A 22,568-nucleotide genomic window follows, 5' to 3' on the forward strand; every position below is an offset into this window, starting at 1 on the left:
AAACGGGTTAGAGTTAAATCACACCACCACCCATTCACACTTCCGAAAGCTCGAGAGCGCGTTGCCGGTTTCGAATTGGTGCGCTGTTTTTTTAAGGTGAAAATGCGCTTACGCAGGCTCGTTACGGATGTCGGACTTGACGCGGGAACTGTGAGGCTGGAGCTACACTCAAAGCTCTCTGATAGTTAGAGGAGTAGCGAAACAATACCCACTAAAAACACGCTCCACGCGCTCTTAAGATGGACCCTCGGGGTTCGCCAAGGCATTCAACCCAAGGTCGTGAAGGAGCCTTAGTCAGCCTAAGGTGGAATTTGTTATTAAGCCTCGACGTCTGATGGAATTTTGCTGCAGGTTCCTTCACCATATGAGCAAGAAAATTGATTTTAGAATCTAATATCGACCTCGAGTTGCATACCTATGTCAGAAATTTCATATCACTTTAGGTGTACCTTTTAAATTTAAAAAAAATCTCTTTTCCGCAAGGATTCTGTGATCAAACCCTGGACTAATGACCAACTAGGAAAAAGGAACCCAGTCTGGTCCAGACGTCCATGAGGTAAACACTCCGGCGAAATGATATCCTCCTTCTTTTTCAACGTCAATTAAAAATGTAAATTAATAGATATTTTAAAAAAATACTATAGGTACGTTATCTAAACATATCTACAAAGTGTTTGACCTTGTATAACTACAACTTGTTTAAATCCAATAACATACCTATGTGTTTGTTGAGTAATAAATACAGCATTATTAAAAGTTTAGTTTCAAGCTTTGTGATATATAAGGCGCATTTCCCAATTATCAATACATAGGTAGGTCTGGCGATTTGGATGGAAGGTTTGACACAAAAAATGATCGAAATGAATTACATATTTGCATAAGATATGCATGAGATTCTATGAAATACAATGATTTTAAACTGTAACCTTATATTGAAATAATATTCTAAATAGTTTTTCTACGACAGAGTAAAATATTGTAAGTTATTCTACTATTTGAATATTTATGAGATTACATTACATAGGTATATGAACGCAAATTATAAAAGAACTTTGTTTTATATCAACAACATAATATTAAAAACGTTTCTACGTAACGTAGAAAAACAATTATTTTATAAGACTATCATAGTTTTGTTGTTTAGAGACATCGCGGGAGACGTCCTGAAATAACATGATTTTGCAGCAGGGCGGTGCGCGCGCGCGGCGGCGCTACAGTCGCACTTCTGACGCCATTTTCACACAGACCACGAGCTTTCCCGCAACCTGGTACGTATCTGTTTTTTTATTGCTCTATCTCTACCATTGTTACAATTTAATAAAATCTATTCTAATCTCAATTTAAAGATATTTAATGACGTTAGTAAAATGTACAAGTAAAATTCTTCATAAATAGTGGAACAATGACCTCGACAACACACGTAACAGTATCATGTTTTTTGTTTTTATACTGATTCAGTGATATTAATCTCAAAATTGTACAGTGTTAACAAATACCTTAGTTTTCTATTCGAAATGTTAACTCTTAACTCGACACTTAGCAGTCACGGGATAAGCTAAGAAATAATAACATCTAAAAGTGAACTAAGGAATGTGAACGTCATGTTTCGGTTACATCAACGTATAGAGCTTAACTTTTTGTGTATTAAAATAAGGTGGAGTGCTTAAGATTGAATCTATTTGTGTCAACATGTCCTTATTTTTTTAATAGATCACCAAGCATCCCCCGCAACGATAACGTTGCGGGACACGAAGTCTTCTCCAGCTACGGTGCCCATCGCACGTGCTGAAATTACTCAGATTTATTTGAATACTTTAAAATACAAGTGATCTTTTCGCCCATGACGCTTATTCAAAGGAGCGAGGGTGTGCCTGATAGCATGGACGGGCCAGCCAAAGAAGACCGAAAGTCCTCGCGACCAGTGAGGAACAGGCGACATACACGGTTTGTTAACATGACTCATCTTTTTCAGTCTTTATTTAGTAAATAATGTCTTTGTGCGTCATTCAATACGACTTACAAGACGAGCTTGTTTTGTCATCGATTTAAAGGATTTCAATTTTGATGAATGTATGGAACTTACAGTGTCATGTTAACCAATTTTTTCATAAATAAAGCGTTTTTAGGCGATGTCTCGTCTCTGGCCAGCGCCCCCAGAAACGACTTTTTACTCCAGAAATTAAACGCTACTTAAAGGATTGGCTTGTTAGACGGAGAGAAAACCCTTACCCTAATCGCGAGGAAAAAAAGATTTTATCTCGAGAAACAGGACTGACATATATACAAGTAAGTGCATTATTTTTTTTTTATTAAAGTACCCATTTGTTACCATGGGTCACTTGGTGCCGATGATAATAGTCTCAAATTACACCCACAAACAACCTAATTGGAACAATGCCAAACATTGCTATTTGTACATAAATAGGCACTATTTTTGTCGCAACACTGCTTAATACAATAAAAGTCAGAGAAACGTGAGGTTACGTACCTACCTCACGTTTTAATATTTGACTCGATATACTTATATTTTTAAAAACAGCATGTTTTACCTATCTCAAGCCCAAAAACGACGACGCTTCATTTGTGAAGACTTCTTTGTACTTAGTACAAAGTAAAGAAAAAGTATTCAAGTATTCTCATTTTTGTTATTACTCTTACAGATTTGTAACTGGTTCGCAAATTGGCGTAGAAAACTCAAGAATGTCAATGCTGAACGAAACCAATTAACTTGGGGTCACCTAATTCGTACTTACAATGATCGTGCACAAGGGAATGTTGAGCAGTTCAGCATCTGTTCTGATGACAGCATTTGGAGTGAACAAGAGTCACTATCGCGTCGTGAATCGAGTGAAAACAACGAGCAGGAAAGTCCAGATATAAAAACGGACGACTCAGGATCTACAGCGTCTTTTGATCATGGTTTCAATAACAATTGCAATGAGATTGACACGAATTTTTCCAATTGTTCAATTGAAAAGACGAGCAGTCCCGTGTTATTAACTAAATGGTTGGAGAGCGCTGCTCGTTTTAAGCCAAGTGAAAGTAACTATTCCTGGTGGCCTGAAGGGAGGCGAAAAAAATCCGATTCAAAACAGCGTATTACCATAAACAATTTTGAACATGACAGAGATGAAGTAGAAGCCGCCGTAGCACTTACCACTTTAGCTTCCAGTCGTATTGGAGCATAACGACATATTATATGATGTTAATGTATATAAAATAAATTTATTAGATTAGGTTTTGTAAACGGATGGGATCAAGACACAAGCTCATGGTCCGTACTATCGATACGCCCACTATCAATTGCTCAATAGTATTATTAATACTCTTTAGTTTTTGCATATCAATGATTTCGCAACAACAATGATGCTTTTGTATAAACTTCAGGCATAATTTCATAATTTAGGTTATTGAAAGAATTATATTTCTTCGATCTCTTTTAGGCTGGCTGTAAACCAAAGGTTGTTTATTATAATTAAAATTATAATCGAAATAATTCTTTTTTTTTCTTCAATTTTACGGAAGTCATAGTTCGATCTAAGTCTCATATCTGAATGTGAGATTTTACTTCCTACATTACAAAATTTGTAGTAGTAGAAGTAAGTTCCTTTACCTAACTTAGATATTGATTAAAATCAAACACAAGACGGTAAAATACAATTGAATGTAGAAGTTTTTCATATACAATTGAATTCAAACATATTTTAACGACAGTTAATTTCCTTTTTTTTTACACGTACTTACGTCTGTTGCTTCACCTTCATTATTTGCTCCCTTTATAGGTAATGCGTATACACAGAGATAAAGCTATCTACCGATACTAGCTGTGTATGAACACTCATTGCTGGGTAGCTGTGCCTGATCCAGTGCGTCAATTTATTACATTATACCCATTTTGATTTTTTTGGTTACCCAACATTCTTACTTTAAAGACAGACAAATCAATAAGTTCTCGTTAAAGTTAACCCATAACAGAGATCGCATATTAGAGGTATTCGTTTTATTTCTGGACTGGACAATAATTAAGAACAAATTTGTTAGAAACACGCTCTAATCATAATATAAATCAAATCACATACTTAATATACTCAAATAGTTTGTTTTTCAATGCTTTATCCTCGCTTTTAGTTAGTTAATATCATAAACATAAGAAAATGTTCTATAGCAGCTTACACACTATACATACATACATATATAACCAGTGCAAATAGAAAGAACAACACATAATGCTATTATATATTATGCTACAAACAAATTATGCAACTTCAACTATCTTCCTTGTTCTTTTCAGGTGCGCTTAGTATCTCTATGTGCTTTTCAAGATGTGAGACCAACATTTGTTGATTTTGATTTAGTTGACTGACAAGGCATGAGCCAGCACTCTGTAGTACTGAACACAGCTGACTTCTAGCCACTTCCAAGTTAGGAAGATTACTAAATTCCACTAGTTCATTTTTTGACATCATCCTATCTTCTATTATGCCAGCTGGAAAGTAATTTTTACTGTTAATATTGGAAATTGAATTAATTTTAACATTTATATGACTACCTAATACGGAAACAGTTGTACATAAAACATACTTTAAGTTATACCCACAATCGTCAGTATTACAGTCATATAAAGGTTGTTAAGGTTACAAAAAAACATATTTAGTATTTACCCATAACAACTAGCTGCGGTGCTTTTTTCAAAATTTTAAACATCTTATTTGCATTCTGTGGCTGGCCAAATATTACATTTTGATGAGAAGTAAATAATTGATTAACAACTTCATATCTGGTCCCAGTAGTAGCCATGCTCATTATTTTCTTTCCATATGTTCTTAAATGCATATCATTCTTTTTTAATGCAGCAAATATTGGTGTTTTATCTTCCATATTAATAGAGTTCAAATGTAGGAATACTACCATTTTTGATGTATTAAACCATTCAAGACATTCGCGTGCTAATATTCTTTCAAATGGGTTATCAATTTCCTTCTTTGTAAATGTGGGCTTGTCATTGTTACAAAAGGCATACTGAGGTAGACTACTTTTTGGTGGACCATAAGTCGGTTGGGTTATGTCGATAAGGAGTTGTTTTTCGAAGTGAGGCTTCTTTGGTTTTTGTATGTTAATTTTCCCTCGAAATCGCCTAGCTATCAGGAAAGTCGCCGGTGTCTGTAACAAAACTGTAAAAACAGCGAAATGTAAATAACTATGATTTAATAATAAATAATTCTTATGTAAATTTTTTTTTAATATACCTTTATTTAGAGATGCCATGTTTGTTATTTATCACCTACAACAACAATAACACCAGAGGAATTAAATGTAATTTTTAAATTTATCTTCTTCACAAATAAATCCACAACATGATCAAATCAGCCTAAAGAAATTAGGATATACAAATTACAAATGACAATTGACTCTGGAGAGTAGATTTAATATAGAGCGAGTTAATAAGTAATTGTCTAAATCATTATTTAAAAAATTATCTGTTTACTGTTGAGTGATGACGAATTGTTGAAGAATTTATTGTTATTTTCCCATGGAAAATGTATTATGAACCAAATTTAATAAAATTCTTTATCAGGCCTAATTTAATAGATCACATTTGACATTTGTCAGTTATAGCTTCGTAGTGAAGTGACCTGCTTAAAAGATAAAACGTCAAAACATTAAAGTGAATGAATCGATAAGAACTTTTAACATAATATGTGAATCAATTGTACATTAAAAACGTACTTGTAGGTACTGTAATTTTAATTTGATAATGTGTTGAGTTGAGAACTTGAGACCAATACATATGTTTTAATGTTGGTAACACTGGGAACTACCATCTTTAATGTTTCCTTCAATTACTATGGCGTCGACTTGTGTCCCATATTTATCCGTAAAATTCAATAAAACAGTTGTAGCGTACGCGATAGCATTTTTATTTTAAAGGCCTAACAGAATGATTTTTCTATTTATTTTTCTTTGTATTTTTTAATTAATGAAAATAATAATATGTTTTGTTGTAATCACAATTTGGTGATTTATTTATGGTGAACATGTAATCATAGCATTCGATTCTACTTATGAACTTTCGATGTTTTGGGTACATCTACATCCCTAGTGTTTAAAAAGAAAAAGGGTTCACATGCCGCAACAGTCGAACATTGTAATTTGTAAGTTGTAACGACGTCTATTCTATTTAGAAAAGAAATTGTTTATTGTATAGAATGGTTTATTACTAAAACTTAATCGTAAAATTACTTTCTGTTGTCTTATTATATTAAATATGTACTTGAGATTGAAAAAAAATAAGCAATATATTATTATGTGCCGATACAAAGTTACTGAATTTTGATGAAGTGTCAAATGTCATTTATATGGTAGTTGGTACTATACAGTATACTTTAATTTGTCCTATTTATAACGACCTAACCAAACATTTTTACTTTTTCCAAAACAAAAGCATGTGATTGTCTAATTTTTATTTTATCAATAATTTTTATTTTTACAGTCAACCGATAAAAATTTTATTGACAATCCGTAAGGTGCAATTACCTCGAGCTAATAACTGATAAAAATATTGTTCAACTAAGAAGATACATTTTTCGTGATTATTTTAGTGAAGGTTATAATATTATCTCGTTGGGTTAGGTAAGGTTTCACGAAGAGAAACAAATAACTACTATAATGAGAGATCGTCAGGAAAATACCCCACCGTCGTCGATTAACGGTGACGATGTAATTGGAATGGATGGGGAGAATGACGAGGAATTAATCTATTTGGGTGAATTGGATGACCTTCAGTTCGATGATGACGAAATGGTGGACGATCAAGAAGAAGAGTATGATACAGGCATGGAAAGGCCTGAAGATCAATCGCAGCTAGCCTTTAATAAACATACAGGTTCAGTGTTTTGTTGTGATCTCCACCCAAATGGTAAAATTGCAGTTACTGGTGGAGAAGATGATAAAGCTTATGTCTGGTCAGTTGAAACTGGCCAGGTAATCATGGACTGCGTGAACCACAAGGATTCGGTTATCTTTGTGGGATTCAGTTTCGATGGTGTGTATTTAGCTACAATTGACATGTGTGGTTTAATTAAAGTATGGAAATGTAATTTAGAAAATCAAGAACCATGGTCTGTTGCATTTGAGTATGAAGCTGATGACCTCAGCTGGGGTCTATGGCACTTTGGAGCTAGAGTTCTTATATGTGGGGCAGTTGCTGGAGATATATATATTTTTAAAATTCCGTCTGGAGACATTAAAGTATTACAAGGACACAACATAAGGACAGACTGTGCAAAGGTAACATCCTTACTTGTTTGGTGGTTGTTTTTTGAAAAAAAATTCATACCTTTAAAATTTAATATACCTTGATGTGAAAAACACTATAATAGGAAAATCCATTGAATATATGTGTGTAATTACATGTTCATTTATGTAGATTCATGTTATTTTTGTAGATATTCCCGGATGGTGTAAGATTAGCAGCAGGATATGAAGATGGAGCTGTAAAAATATGGGACCTTAAGACAAATGCTGTACTTCACCAAGTCCCCAATGGAATGCATGATACTCGTGTTACAGCTATTGATATTCACCCAGAGAATAACCTTATGGCTTCTATATCTACCGATGGTTTGTTATTGATGTCATTAGTTACAATATAAATAATTATTAAAAAGTTTTTACTATAAAGTAAACAAATAATCTCTGCAATTAGCTACATTATTATATTTAATATAATTGTTTTGTTAGCCTACACACAGGCTAGACACAGATAAATCTTCTGAATTAAGTAATTTTTTTTTTTATTAATAATGAAGTCTAGACTAAATTTTTCATTAGTTCAACACATATCTCCAGCAAGAATAAAATCCTAAAATAAATACTATATAAGTCATATATAAAAATGTTACCTTAGCAACTTTAAGTTTAAACATTTGTGTATATTTTTACAGGGAAAGTGGTCCTAACAACATCAGTGAACGGAAAGGTTGTAGCGCAGCTGGGAGCAGAAAATGATTTGGAAGCTGTTGCTTTTTGTCCTGATGCACAATTGGATTATTTTGCTTTAGGTAATGTTTTATGTAATTCTATTTAAGTTCCTGACTTATTAACTTTGCTTTAACTACACTTAATGTGTATATATATGTATAACATATAAAATGAAAATTGCTCTACTAAAGCTACACATCAGTGGGACCAATTTATCTCCTATTTTCTTTGATTATGACAAGAATAATGTAACAGTATGGAGTTTATTTTCTTTATGTTTAATAATGAATGTTCTAAAAAAAAAAGTGTAAGTATGTGTTTTAAAGAAAAACATACTGCACATTACTTATTAAGTCAGATGTCAAACACTAATGAAGGAACAAAACACTTATCATACTGGCAACACTTACAATAGGATAATTCCAACAGTGCTTCTACCTTTGCAATTTAAATAAATTTATTGTTATTATTAATATTATCATTTTATTTGTAAAAGAGATCAGTGTAGGGGACAGGACATTCTCAGGGAGTTCATTCTATAAAGGCACCACAGGGTGGTGGTTTGGGAAGAAGTTCAATAGGGCATTGCTATTACTTATCGTGGTGTTTAGTTTTAGTTCATAAGCTTGAAGATGCTTGTTCACATTTAAAATAAATTCTCAATGTTTTGAACTAAGCCCGGAAGAGTTTTGGATTTCTTCTTTGTTGTCTGTCTTTTTAAGTTTTATTTTCTAATTTTTTAAAGGCATGATATAATGAATTACTTAGTCTATATTTTCATGAAAATTTTAGGTACTCTAAATGGTTCTATCACAATTTGGGACACAGCCAGGCAAATGATAAGACATTCCTGTGCAAAATCAGAAGAAGATGTGTCAGCGGGTGTAACTAAAATGATATGGATCAAGGACCAACTCCTTACTGGCTGTCTTGATGGCTCTTTAAGAGTTTATGATGGAAGATCTGGTGAAAGAAGTAAAATGCTAACAGGACATTGGTCAGAAATACTGGATCTTGTTTATAATGCAAAGGAAAATATTGTACTGTGCACATCTGATGATGGAACAGCAAGGATATTTAAATACCCTATCCAAAGTGATAATGATTAAGTACATGGTACAAATAATGTTTATTTATATACAGAAATAAAACTTTATCATCATCAAATTTTTTATCTTAAATCCAATAAGTAATGTATTCATGGGAATCATAAAATATTTAATGTCTTTGCTATACACTTTATTCTATATACTCAAAAGTACAAGAAATGGTTTATTAAAAATACATACATGTACCTATAAAGTTTTATTAAAACAAAAGCCTCATTTCCTGATCCGAGCTATTCATTATTTTATTAGAAAACCGTGAAAGAGTCCATACTCCATAAAGTCCATTTCCATATCCATTTTGCGCGTTATTTTAAAAACCTTTCTATTTTCTATCCCTTTTTTTTTAATTTAATTGTGAATAACATTTTTTAAGTAATGTTTGCTGATAGCTCTTGGTCAATTTATTTTTAGAAGTATAGTGAAGACTGAACCAACTATATACAAAACTATTAGCGTTCTTATTCTCCACATACCACATACATGATTATTACCCCCATTCATGTGTTCATAGCAAAATTGCGCCAATTTTAAGCATTGAGATTTTAGTTTCAATCACGAAAAATAAAATATTTCAGCCTTTATTGAATTCAAAAAAAGGATGTCATTTCTGTAGCAGGCAATCATAAAAGTTAACATAACAGTCACCGGAAAATGTCTATTCGTGAAGCAAATATGTAATTTTATTACAAGTAGCCAGTTTTCAGGGCTTGACGCGGGTGATTGATCTCTGATACCGGCAGTCCGGCTGTCAATGACCTTGTGTAGCGTTATAAATAAATTGCTTATATCCTGCGACTATCCTTAACCTATTATAATTTTCGTATTAGAAACAGTCAATGAAAACACGTGTTATTAAAGCTGTGGGTCTGAATAACTATTATAGTAAAAAATATACCATCCGTACACGTGGTAAGAGGGGAAAGAAAGAGACGAAAACCCGTTCAAACTTGGCAGCCAGTTTTAACACCCACTTCGCAGTGCGAAATGATCTCTACCACTGAGTATTTAAGATTGAAATTCTAAAGGCTATGTAATAATTTAAAGCCTTTTTCGTTATGGAATTATTACAACGCGGTAGAGTAGACTCGGAGTTACATGTTAAGTATACTGAATAGTAAAGTGGGGTCGGTTAACGAACAACGTGTAGTGTCGTCGGGCCGGCTTCGATCGCGACATATGCTTTAAAAAATGTATAAACATTATAAAATCATTCAATCAAATTTATAAAAATATAATAGGTCAAGTGCAGTTCTGCTTAATTACGACTAATAGATCGTGACCTACAATTTTTTGAATATATTAACCTAGTAGTGGAAGGTAAAATGTGTGCATAAATCGAATTATTTTATCGCCTAGCTGTGAAACGATAGTTAAATTTTTATGTAATTATAAAATTTAGATTTTTGTGAAAAATATCACACGTGGTGTTTCCGAAGGTAGTGTGATGCAATGTTTACATGAGCTTCGTCACTTATTCAGTTAAGGTAGCCAAAATTATGTTTGTATTTACAGTTGTAAATTTTGTATTGGGTTAATCTTAATATTAAAGTGGTTCGGTTTAAATTCATACGATGGCGAAAGTGTCAGCAACTGAAACTTTGACGCCGAAGGTGATGGACATAGGAGATGGTGAACATAATGAAGCAGAACCTAGTGGTGGGGTACGGTTAAAGAAAGGGTTGAGTCTTGTAAATGGGGTGGCAATTATTGTTGGAATAATTGTTGGGTCTGGAATCTTCGTGTCTCCCAGCAACGCCTTGAAGAATGCAGGCTCCAAGGGTATGGCCCTCATTGTTTGGGTCCTCTCCGGGCTGCTGTCAATGATCGGAGCACTTTGCTATGCCGAATTGGGTAAGATTCAATTGACATATTATCTCTAACAAGTAAAAGGCTGAAAAATTAATTTAAAGTTTTAATTAATGCGTCATAGCACGCACCTGATCTGATTAACTTTCACTGTTAAGTGTTAACTAATCACGTAAATAGCTCAGCGGTCTAAGTTTGAATCACCGCAAAAATGTTTTGGAGAAGATGTCATGGAGTAAACCGATTAGTGCCACGTGCCTCGATATTCTTTTTTTACCAAGAATATTCAAATTTAATACGAACATAAATTATTCTAATCGCAAGACTGCAAAAATCTATGACTTCCGTCATCGTGTGGTTAAATGATTCCTAATAATTTTATCAAAATTTTATGGAAGCTAAATTACCTACTTACGTAAAAATAGACGATCCGGGGGTCAAACAATAAAAATTTTAATCGTATTTACATGAAAGACACTGCCAAACTGCAATGCAGTGTTTTCAATGTAGCTAGAGCCTATATCGAGCTTCAAAGTAGGTTATTGAATTGCCTACTTTATGTAGGTCACCGTTGTAAGAACGTTAAAATATTGTAAACATTGGCACTTCTCGGCTTCGTAACTTTCATGCATTAGGGCCGATTTACATTATCTTAAGGCCGATTTACATTATCTTAGTGTTTAGGAGAGTGCTTTAGGATAGTACTTTAGTTGAAACATGTAAACGCTACTTGCTTTAGTAAACGCTATGCTAAAGAACTTGCCTTTCAAGTTACACTAAAGGCCGATTTACATTATCTTAGTGTTTAGGAGAGTGCTTTAGTACTACTTGAAAGGCAAGTTCTTTAGCATAGCGTTTACTAAAGCAAGTAGCGTTTACATGTTTCAACTAAAGTACTATCCTAAAGCACTCTCCTAAACACTAAGATAATGTAAATCGGCCTTTATAGTGATTTGAATATTCTATAATCCCTCTATGTTTGTATGTTATAAGATTTCCCCGGCTGGCTTAGTTAGCTAGGACTTTACGCACAACGGACCTATTGAGAGTCTAAGTGCGGAAACTGAGTCCACAAACCAATATATGATTTTCCGACCACCATGGGACAGAGACATGCCTGACACATCCTTGAAGATCCATCCATCCTTTTGGGCTAACCCATGCAGGTTTTCAAAAGGCGTTCCTACGCCGTACGAGTATAGTGTTGAAAATCGACGTGCAGGTGGGCTTCGAATGCCCGACCTTATCATTGAGAGTCGCAGTCGAGTAACCACTAGCCCAACATTGCTTTTATCATTTCGTTTGTATTATCGCAATGTGCGCAACATACTCACTTCAATAATGTTATTTAAACAATTTTGATCATAAGAATCGAAGTAATCGTATTTATTATTATAATGGGGGGTTATATTTTAGTTAACTATAGCATATATAATAACTGATTTTTTTCTATTATTAAACAAACACTAATTAGTTATCTATTCATATTTCAGGTACTATGATCCCAAAGTCCGGCGGTGACTACGCATACATCGGCGAGGCCTTCGGCCCACTTCCAGCATTCCTCTACCTCTGGGTAGCTCTTTTCGTCTTGGTCCCTACTGGAAATGCCATCACGGCTTTGATATTCGCTACAAATATTCTTCAGCCTTTTTGGCCTGCCTGTGAACCTCCCGTGGATGCCGTGATTCTTGTAGCTGCTGTTTTGACATGTGAGTATATAAATAATAGTATTTACTTAAAAGTTGCAACAATTTTTTATCAATGTTAGGTAGTATGCGTCATATTCAACGGTCAACCGCATGATTTACTTTGGTTATTTTTTGTTTCAATAAAAACTTGATGACGTACTAAGGTTTATAGAATTAATTTATGTTATTTTAAACGTAGTTAGAAAAAGATCTAAAACAGAAGTTAAGTAACATCAGATTAGGTACTTGATTATAGGTAATTGCTTAATGTGTTAAACATGTCCAATCAACAGTTCCATAATAATTTACTATTTAAAAAAAAAATTTTGTGCGGGTGCAAAAACTTAACGCGAATAAACAACAGAGCCTCATCCAGGTTTAGAATCTTGGAATTTTCTGTGCTGCGTTTTATGGTGTATGCAAAGGCGGATGTTTTCTTAAGTCATAAAAAATTGTGGATAAGAAAAAAAGTCGAGTAGAATTTAATAATGGTTGATCGGTCAATACGTCACTTACAAAGCTAGAGTTAAGCTTCCTGAAGCTTCACCCAATCGCCAATTTACGCGAAGAGTGTTTTGCTATTTTTTCTTCGTCCTACTTTAATTACCATTGTGATTGCTTTACGCAACTACTACACAATATAAATTTAAAAAATATAAACGCCAATTTATTACATTATTTATATAAATCAATGTTTAAGGTAAAAAAGGTATTAGCGTTTCCACAGTTGTGGCCAGCCAGATACTTGCATTTGTATATGCTGTAAGTTTTCAGTGTAATGTTTATTGCTAATCTGTGGATAATTTTATTGGACTACTAGCTGCCCCCGCGAACTTCGTTTCTCCTTAATGTGATTTTACTTTGGACAATTTTGCTATGCTACACCAGAGACTGTTCGGTTTTGTGGAAAGAAAACTTCTTAGGTTTTTCTGTGAATTTTCTCTATATAAACCTCAGAGTTCAAAACGCAAGATTTTAATTAACAAATAAGAAATAGAGGTTGATCGTAGAGGGGTGAAAATTAAAGGTTGAATGTATTTTTGTATAATAAATAAATATGTAAAAACAAAATAAATTATGTAAATAATAAAAATTTAGGGGTTTGAAAGATAGATAGATAGTAGCCGATTCTCAGACTTGCTAAATATGCGTAAAAAATCTCATAAGAATCGGTGGAGCCGTTTCGGAGGAGTATGGGAACGAACATTATGACACGAGAATTGTATATATGTTAGATTTAACATTACTAAGATCGTCTTTAATCATAGTCACTTTTCAATGTTTTTAATATTCAAATATTTGGCGCAATGTTCATAGTTATTGCGACGTTTGCGACCATTTTTAATGGTGTAATTTTGTACGCCTGGGAATACGCGCACGAGTATAGTGCAACATGTGGCGAATTTATTACTTTGTATACGTTGCTGATATTTGTGACGCAAAGGTACTTATTATTTGCTAATTACATACTTTTGTTTGCTTTTGTTTTTTTTCAGCCCAAATGGAGGGTCCATTTGGGCTGATACTTTGCGCAAAAACATGTTAATCCCACTATTATTTAGGGTCACAAGCTGGTTATTAACGACTTCAAAAAGGGAGGTTCAAAAACGAAGTGTTTTTTTTTAACTTATTAAGGTGTGTCAATATTGTCAATTACAATTTAAGTTTTATATAATTGAACTCCACATTTAACTATATTTTCTGTTTTATTTTAGGTTAATTAAAAAATATTTTGAGTTTACATTTAGTATTGTTTTGCGTAAATTAATAAAGCTTTCATCCGTAAGAAACGCAGTTAAAATGCGCCAGTATTATATAACTCGTTTGTACAATGCTTCCAAAGAGGTTGTTCAGCAGAATTCCATTAGTTTTTTTTATAAATAATAACTTACAATACACGTTTCGTGGAATACGCAACGTGTACATTCCTTGCCACATGCAGCGCCTGTTCAGACTTCACAGAATGCAACTTTAGTGATTTGAATCCTTATTTTGCAATTGTTACCTACCGAGAATAAGGTTACACACATATGGATAAAATATATTCTATTTTACACCGTCTTCTTTTGTGTCACTGGACTTGTCGATCGCATTTGTTTTTTATGCAAACTCAAAATCAAAAATAACTTTATTCATATAGGTAACCAAGTAAACTTATGAACGTCAACAGAAAAGATGTATTAATTCTATATTTACATTTACTACTAGTTCGCAATTCAAGGGCGTAGAGCAGGCAAGAAGAACTGGCAAGAAACTCTCCGCCACTCTTTTTAATCGCCAAGTTGTGAGTCTTACAAATTGTTTGTAAAGCCATATATTTGAATTCGAGCAAATCAATCCCAAGGATTAGGATCATTTAAATTCGGTTGCAATTGTTTTATTTACGTTATTGTAATTGTTTATGCGTTACTACCTGTGTTCTACAGTTTCACCCGCATTAATTCGGCCGTAGCATGATTTTTAGTTCTGAAGCCTTCGTAGGTAATTGGACCATGGTGGTAAGTAATGGTCAATCATGGTATCGCGGACTGTTTTGAAGATATTGATGGTTTCTATTAAACTGTATTACATCACTTTTCTCTATTGTCTATAGTTTCCGGAGCGTGCGCGATATAGGATATTTATTAGTATTCTTTTCATACGTTAGGTTACATTAACAAACGATTTCTGATAACTCTTTTGTAAATATTCTATGTTCGTGACAGATAATATTGGATTCATAAGGTGAAAGAATTGTTCAAATCTCTTTTTTATATAAGAAGCTCTTCTTTATATTAGTGTAAATCTGTAAATATCCAATTTCAGATCGAACCCAACCCAGCTGGTAAATGCGTGGAATAAACCAAACGCAGAATTTTTGAATTTGAACTTCACAGTATTAAGACAGTTATTCTCTTCAATTAGATTATTTTTGTAAAACTTAATTTAATATTTTGAGGATAAAAACAAACATTGACTTCATAACAATTATATAAATAAATAATTTAATCAGCAGTTTATTTTATACATAAAAATAAATTGCTGTTCGTTTGTCTTGCTAAAACTCGAGAATGGCTTGGCCGATTTGGCATTTTTTTTTAAATATTTGTGGAAATTCAGAGAAGGTTTAAGGCTGATTCACGCTACACCGTGTCTCGACCGGGCCGTGCCCCGGCCGGGGCACGGCCTAACATTAATGATATACTTTTGTATGAAGTAATTCATGCCTGACCGTGGCTCGGCCGTGCCCCGGCCGTGCCCCGGCCGGGGCACGGCGTTGTAATGTCGGTGGGTATTGTTTCCCGGCTCCGGCACGGTCCGGCCCCGGCACGTCGTAACATGAACGTAGGCGCCCGGGCACCCGCAGAGCAGTCAACGTCAAATCTTAGTGAGGTTAAATTTTTTTTTGTTTTTTTTTTTGACAAAAACAGATATAGTCGTCCAAACACGTACGTGCGTACACCCAAACAGCCCGGTGTAACATGAACCACTGTCCCGGCCGGCGCACGGTGGCCGTGTCCCGGCCGGGGCCCGGCCCGCTCGCGACACGGTGTACCGTGAATCATCCTTTAAACGAGAAACATATATATTACGTAATAAAAAAAGTAAAAAAGCATTTGATGTTTCTAGCTTCAAAACTTTTGATGTCTTGTTTTTTAGGTTATAAGTATATAAATCTTCTGTGTTTGAAAAACTCCTCCTAACCGGCTGGAACAAATTTGACGAGTGATTAAGTGGATTCGATGGGTTATTAACAATTACATATATTTTGTTTGTTTTTTTAAGTTTGATATTTTTGTATCTAAGACATGTAAAGGCATCTAAGACGTCTGTCGGGTCTGTTAGTACCATATAATAAATAGATCATTACTTTTTCGGCGATTGCAATTTTTGTTATATTGATAACTTTACTAATTAAATACGAATAAATTTCCAATATTACACAATTCCAATTACCCTATAATTAAATTCCTTATCTGATTGATGTATATTCATGGTATTTGCACAGAGCTAAATACATTTTCAATCCATTCCAAAATGCATAACCAAAAGATTTCCGGTTCTCTTGAACTTTTTGGACAATCATTTTCATTGCAACTTTTTCAAGAGGTTCAATGTACTCCAGAGAATGAGACAACAACTTAAAGGACTACGTTTGCCAACCATTCGGGTACGTGTAGATAATATTCTGAAATAACGAAAACTTTTCGACAACGCAATTTTTATTAGACACACTGATGCGATATTTTGTCCTGTGAAAACTACGACTTAGACAAAAGTTAATAAAACTGGAGTCAAGTCAAGTCGTTTTGGTATTATTTTGTAGAATTTAATTATAGGTGGGTTAGCAATGGTAGATACATTTCTTCTTGGCAAAGTTTTTTTTTCTTTTAATATACAAGCCTGTAAACATCCAAAGAGTTCTGTTTCATTCTTTAGAATTACTTGTTTTAATCAAATCAATATATTAAACGAAGTAACTAGATATTAACAACGTGTGCACGTAGTTCATAGTTTACATAAAAGGTTTTTTTAATTTTTATCTAATTTCCCCATTAAAATTGGTATTGCCATACCTTTTTGGCCGATGCTTATAACAACGAACAAAACCCCATACTGTTTGGAGATTTCTGTCAGTATGGTAGATCTGTCAAGAATTTTCGTATATGTGTATAGATTTTGAAAACCCTTGAAAATAACGAAACATTTAATTACATCAAATTACACGCCAACATTGGTAGACCCAAAGAATTCGGTCACAGCATTTGTAGTCCTATTCGACTGAACTTAGTTACCCAAAGTCAGATTTATCGCCCAACAATGAAAGTTAAAAGATTGAATATCAAAAAGGAAGTACAATGTGTGACAATTACGTTACAATAAGGAGTTATTCGTGTGTGCAGGGCCGCGGAGGTCCGCATCTTTATCCTCGTACGCTGATTGTGCTTGACAGGATAATGAGAATTTCCTCCCGTATCGCCAGCGCAAATTACGCTCCGGTAGTAGCACTTAATTTGTCCCTATACAATGTAATACACACCTGTATAGGCAAGGGAAAATATATTATATTTACCGTAATACATATGCATAGGGCAGTGACAAGGTGTCCACGTATCACACATAATATTAGTCTATGATATAAAATATAAGTACATTATCTATGGCGTCGAGATGGAAAAAAAAATGTACTGGCAGTCAACTTCCACTTATTTATTTGCACCTACTGTTTATTTCTGCATGTTTCTATCCTGTAGTCTCTTTGAATTAGTTAGAATAAACAGTTCTTTAGATGATGCACCAAGGAAACACGCTTGACGATACAAGCTGTAAAGATACTAAACATCGGTTTTACAGTAAAATTGTCATTTAAATATAAAGCATTTTGTAAATTCAAATATTTGGTTAACATTAATGATAGATAAGTAAAGTAGATAAGTAATGTAAAACTATAAGATTAAGGTTTTTGCGGCAGTTTATCAATTAAATTGTATGTTTTCCTTAAATATTTTGATGCTATATGAGTCTTTCTTTTAATATCATTACTTAATTATTGAAAAACCCCGAAAGAGGAGATTTTCGTGTATTTTTTGTCAATTCATAATGATTTTTAGAAAACAGCTGTGGGCATTTCTTTATACATAAAATTAGAGCATATTATTTAATTTCAAATAGTTAATTTTGAACAAAAGAATGACAGAATGAAATTCCATAGATTTTTCACATAAGGGCGTCACACTTAGTGCTCTTTCCTGAACCCTTAGTGTTTATTTAGAAATCACAAATAATGTATGTAAAGCTTCCAACGTTCTGTGACTTTTTTATAATATAATGGCTGTAAAATGTATTATTATATTTATATAACTCGGCGTTTGAAGTACTTTTCTGCAATTGTAATCAGCTGGTGACACAATCAACCCATATACCGAGATTTCAATAATATTTATGCGACTAGGTATATAAAAAATCGTTTATGGTTATTAATATATAGGTTACATAAGCTTCCTAATTAAAACCCGCTGATAACTTCGTATTTGATAACGTCATTTTAATTGAAACAATATTTGTTTCAGGTTTCCTTACAGCCTTAAATTGTTATAATGTAAAATGGGTTACGCGAGTGCAAGATTCGTTTACTGCTGCCAAAATGCTGGCCCTCGTGGTAATGTTTGGTGCGAGTATTTGGTATTTGTTCGCTGAAAGTACAAACAATGTTCAATCAATGATGGAGGGAACTGTGACAAAACCAGGGGACATCGCGGCTGCCTTCTACCATGGGTTATTTTCGTACTCCGGTTGGAACTATCTCAACTTTGTGACTGAAGAACTGAAAGATCCATATAGGTATGTGAACATTTGAACTTTGATTTGCAGTTAACGTTGAAATACTTATCAATGAAATGGCAATCAATCTTTAATTCATTTTCTCAAAACATAAATACAATTTGATAGTCAAGACATTACTTAAAATATGGGAACCACAAGCTAGGGATGCTCGATGATCATCGAACATCGATGTTGAAAGCAAAAACATCGATGTTTCGACATCGATGTTGCTATACCAAAAATATCGTAATATCGATGTTAACTGAATCGAACATCGATGTTAGATGTTAACTCACGGCCTCTCGCACGACCAATGCAACTTACGAAACAAATGTCTTCTATGAACGCATCCACAAATCAGGATTATTAAAGTTTTGAACGCGTATTTATTCTTTGCGCTCAGGTCGTTCCCTTCATTCGTTCTTCGTAGTCTCGCTCGCTATTTCTCTCTCACACTTTCTCACTACTCTTTATCAACAAAGAAATATATTATAAGGTTCTTCTTTATAAACATTAATTTTCATTCAGTCAGTTGATAAAAATATCGGAATATGTAATAATTTGTCATGTTTCTTAATAAATTTCGAACCACTGTATTTTATTTCTTTGTCAATTATTAATGCAAAAATCATCATTCTAGATCTATGTTCGGTTTTCGATAAATATCGAACATCGATGTTGGGCTTTCGATAATGCCATCGATGTCAATATCGATGTTTTTCTAACATCGATCATCCCTAGAACAAACTGATATTTTTTTTTAATAATGGAGATATAATATATAAGTATGTACTTCATAAAAATCTTAACTACCTGGCTTTATAATACCACAAAAAGCTCTATAAATATATGTTTCTGTGTATGCTATATGGATGTCCAACAAAAGTTGTTAACCTAATTTCAAACTTATTTATAACTGATATTGATGATCTTTATATATATAATTCTTCTGTGAGTGTGTATGTCACTGAACTTCTCTCAAACGACTGGACCGATTTTGATGAAATTTTTTTGTGTGTGTTCAAGGGGATCTGGGAATGGTTTAGATTCACAAATCAGCCCGGCAGATGGCGCTGCAGTCGGTACTTTCATACTTTGTTTAATATCTTAATCGCTTGAAATATGCAGGACAACGTCTGTCAGGTCCGCTAGTAATTATATATTTTTCAATTCCAGGAACCTTCCGCGAGCAATCTGTATATCGATGCCAGTTGTGACAATTGTGTATGCATTGACCAATTTTGCCCTCTTCGTTGTTTTAACAAAGGAACAGATTATTGCGTCCGGCGCTGCCGTTGCTGTCACATTTGGGGACCAAATACTGGGCATGTTTTCCTGGATAATGCCTTTATTTGTCGCACTGTGCACTTTTGGATCCCTTAATGGGGCTATATACGCCTCATCCAGGCTGTTCTTCGTCGGAGCAAGGAATGGACACTTACCGCTGGCGATCGCACTTATTGACGTCCGACGACTTACTCCAGTTCCATCTTTAATTTTTATGGTTAGTGTAAATAAATAAAACACTAATTTTGAATATAGGTTTATAAAAATCAGAGACTACATACATTGTTGAAATAACCGACCTTTTACTACAAGTCATTCTTTTTCTTTTAAAATCCTGTTTAAAAAAAAAATATTATTCGTGTTGACATATAGCATAAGTCACTCAAAGAATTTTCGAAATTCTTACCCCCTACACCATCAGAAGCTTTATCATTTTATAATAGATTATATTTGTTTTTGGTATTGCATTTCCTCCCCCAAAAGTTACCAACTTAACAAGGTTGACAATTGACACATTAATTACATTTTCGCACGCTAATATGAAAGTGATAATTACTAAAAAACACAATTCAATTATTTTCTCACTTAATCAACAGATTATAATTAAAGAGATAAAACTTACTTGTGCCTTTTGAATATCATGAGTTTCGATTGTGTATCTGTACCCACTACGCAAAAATTCCTTCTGTTTTGCTAAGAATTAGGTTATGTTATTATTACGTACATATTGTTATTATGTTAGTTGGTCTATCAGATTACAAAACACTTTCGAGAGAAAATGGGTTTGGAAGTCACAAAATTTTTACGAGATACTTCAATGATAATCCCAGGCTTAACCTCCAATTACGGAAGCGGCCCCAAACGGTTGGTTAACCGTTTTCCAAAATTTCAATTACAAGGAGGGAAAATGCTTAATTGTGCTTTGCAAAAGACACCTTAACTCAATTGCAAAATTCGCTATTCAAAAATCATATTAATACATTCCATATTTGTGTTATACATTTATAAATAGTACATATCTTGTTCCAGTGTCTGGTGACGCTATTACTTTTGCTGACACGGAGCGTGGAGTCACTCGTCCTATACGTCACATCTGTGGAGGCAATTTTCATTATCTGCTCAGTCGCGGGCCTCCTTTGGCTGCGACGCACACAACCAAACGTAACCCGGCCAATTCGAGTCAACCTATTATTCCCAATATCATTCCTTGTTTTATGTACATCACTTGTTATATGTTCTTGTTTTAAGTCCCCTGTTGAAGTTGGTATAGGTATTGGCATGATTGCGGCGGGAATACCAGTTTATTTTGTTTGCGTTAGGCATACGCCGCGATGGTTGCAGTCAGCCTGCAATTCATTCAATATTGTCTGCTCAAAAATGTTCCTATGTCTCCCCGAAGACTCAAAAGAATTATGATTTATAAAATCATTACTTTAGATCTGTTTGAAAGTATTCTTAGATTTAAGTTTGACAATAAATCTCGAGCTTTTACAATTGCTTTTTTATGTTATAACGTTGATCAGTCTATTAATATAATGCTTTTTGAAATTTGTTTTATTTTATTTTTATAAGAATTACCTTGTACCTATATTTATGTAGTTTTAGTATATAAGGTTTGTATGAAATTTTAATGTGTTAATCAACTGTTTATTAGTTATTTGCGTTTAACTGAATAAGTTATGCAATGTTAGTAAAAAGTTGGATCCAAGCGGCAAACTGAACGCAAAATCTTATTTAATTTACAAAATAGTAAATTATCATCAATTACGTGTTTAAATCATTAATATATGCATGTATCAAGTAATGATGCAACCAGTTTTTTTTACAGAAATGTTTGCCTTTAACGCATTACTGAGTTTCTCCAAAATGAAATTCTCCGTCTCTAAAAGTCTAATATTAGTCCAGTCAGTCAAGACAATTAATTCATTATAATTCCAAAAGTTTTCAAATTTTGATGTAAGGTCGGGAGTGGTATTAAAACAAACTATAAAATTTTGCAACCTGCTCTGCGGTCCGGAACATTGTTAAAAATAAGTTTTGGGCGTGAAAAAAATTCCAAAAGTTCTGCAAACTTGGGGAAGTTTTCGATATAATATTTCATATCACGTATAAAATTTGCAACCAACCTAAGTGTACGGAACATTTTTTAAGGAAGATGATTCCATGCGAACAAATTGAATTTTGAATCGCCTACTCCTTTTTTTAGGCAATTCACATTTTTATCGTAAATTGATCGGTAATATTTATAGTACAAATCAAATTTAATTTAATCATATTCGTAGACATAATTACATAATTGAGGACGAGTTCTATAACACATCTATTAAAGTTTTTACTTAATATGAATTGATTTTATTCACTACTATAATACCATAGATAATGTACAAATTGA

At 33.6% G+C, this 22,568-nt stretch overlaps 4 protein-coding genes and 1 long non-coding RNA gene across 5 annotated transcripts; 3 read left to right on the plus strand and 2 right to left on the minus strand.

Annotated features, from left to right (window-relative positions):
• The first annotated feature begins 1,134 nt into the window (after nt 1–1,134).
• LOC125056546 (homeobox protein Mohawk) lies at nt 1,135–3,496 on the plus strand. Its single transcript, XM_047659692.1, has 4 exons — nt 1,135–1,268; nt 1,711–1,944; nt 2,127–2,286; nt 2,661–3,496. The coding sequence occupies exons 2-4, from the start codon at nt 1,841–1,843 to the stop codon at nt 3,186–3,188; spliced, it is 792 nt and encodes a 263-aa protein (XP_047515648.1). The 5' UTR covers nt 1,135–1,268; nt 1,711–1,840; the 3' UTR covers nt 3,189–3,496.
• Nucleotides 3,497–4,222: 726 nt separating this feature from the next.
• On the minus strand, nt 4,223–5,402 carry LOC125056784 (39S ribosomal protein L10, mitochondrial). The gene is made up of 3 exons (XM_047660071.1): nt 5,247–5,402; nt 4,662–5,171; nt 4,223–4,486 (listed from the first exon to the last, which is right to left on the minus strand). The coding sequence occupies exons 1-3, from the start codon at nt 5,263–5,265 to the stop codon at nt 4,266–4,268; spliced, it is 750 nt and encodes a 249-aa protein (XP_047516027.1). The 5' UTR covers nt 5,266–5,402; the 3' UTR covers nt 4,223–4,265.
• Nucleotides 5,403–6,383: 981 nt separating this feature from the next.
• Nucleotides 6,384–9,147, plus strand: LOC125056680 (angio-associated migratory cell protein). The gene is made up of 4 exons (XM_047659938.1): nt 6,384–7,287; nt 7,446–7,620; nt 7,944–8,060; nt 8,773–9,147. The coding sequence occupies exons 1-4, from the start codon at nt 6,667–6,669 to the stop codon at nt 9,087–9,089; spliced, it is 1,230 nt and encodes a 409-aa protein (XP_047515894.1). The 5' UTR covers nt 6,384–6,666; the 3' UTR covers nt 9,090–9,147.
• A 1,038-nt stretch (nt 9,148–10,185) lies between these two features.
• Nucleotides 10,186–21,724, plus strand: LOC125056681 (large neutral amino acids transporter small subunit 1). Its single transcript, XM_047659940.1, has 5 exons — nt 10,186–10,940; nt 12,389–12,607; nt 18,637–18,907; nt 20,066–20,393; nt 21,206–21,724. The coding sequence occupies exons 1-5, from the start codon at nt 10,661–10,663 to the stop codon at nt 21,590–21,592; spliced, it is 1,485 nt and encodes a 494-aa protein (XP_047515896.1). The 5' UTR covers nt 10,186–10,660; the 3' UTR covers nt 21,593–21,724.
• LOC125056682 lies at nt 17,261–17,878 on the minus strand. Its single transcript, XR_007118087.1, has 2 exons — nt 17,720–17,878; nt 17,261–17,606 (listed from the first exon to the last, which is right to left on the minus strand). It is a non-coding gene; the product is annotated as an uncharacterized LOC125056682 (long non-coding RNA).
• Nucleotides 21,725–22,568: the final 844 nt, after the last annotated feature.

Source organism: Pieris napi, chromosome 15, assembly GCF_905475465.1.
Source record: "Pieris napi chromosome 15, ilPieNapi1.2, whole genome shotgun sequence".
In the NCBI taxonomy this organism is placed as follows: domain Eukaryota; kingdom Metazoa; phylum Arthropoda; class Insecta; order Lepidoptera; family Pieridae; genus Pieris; species Pieris napi.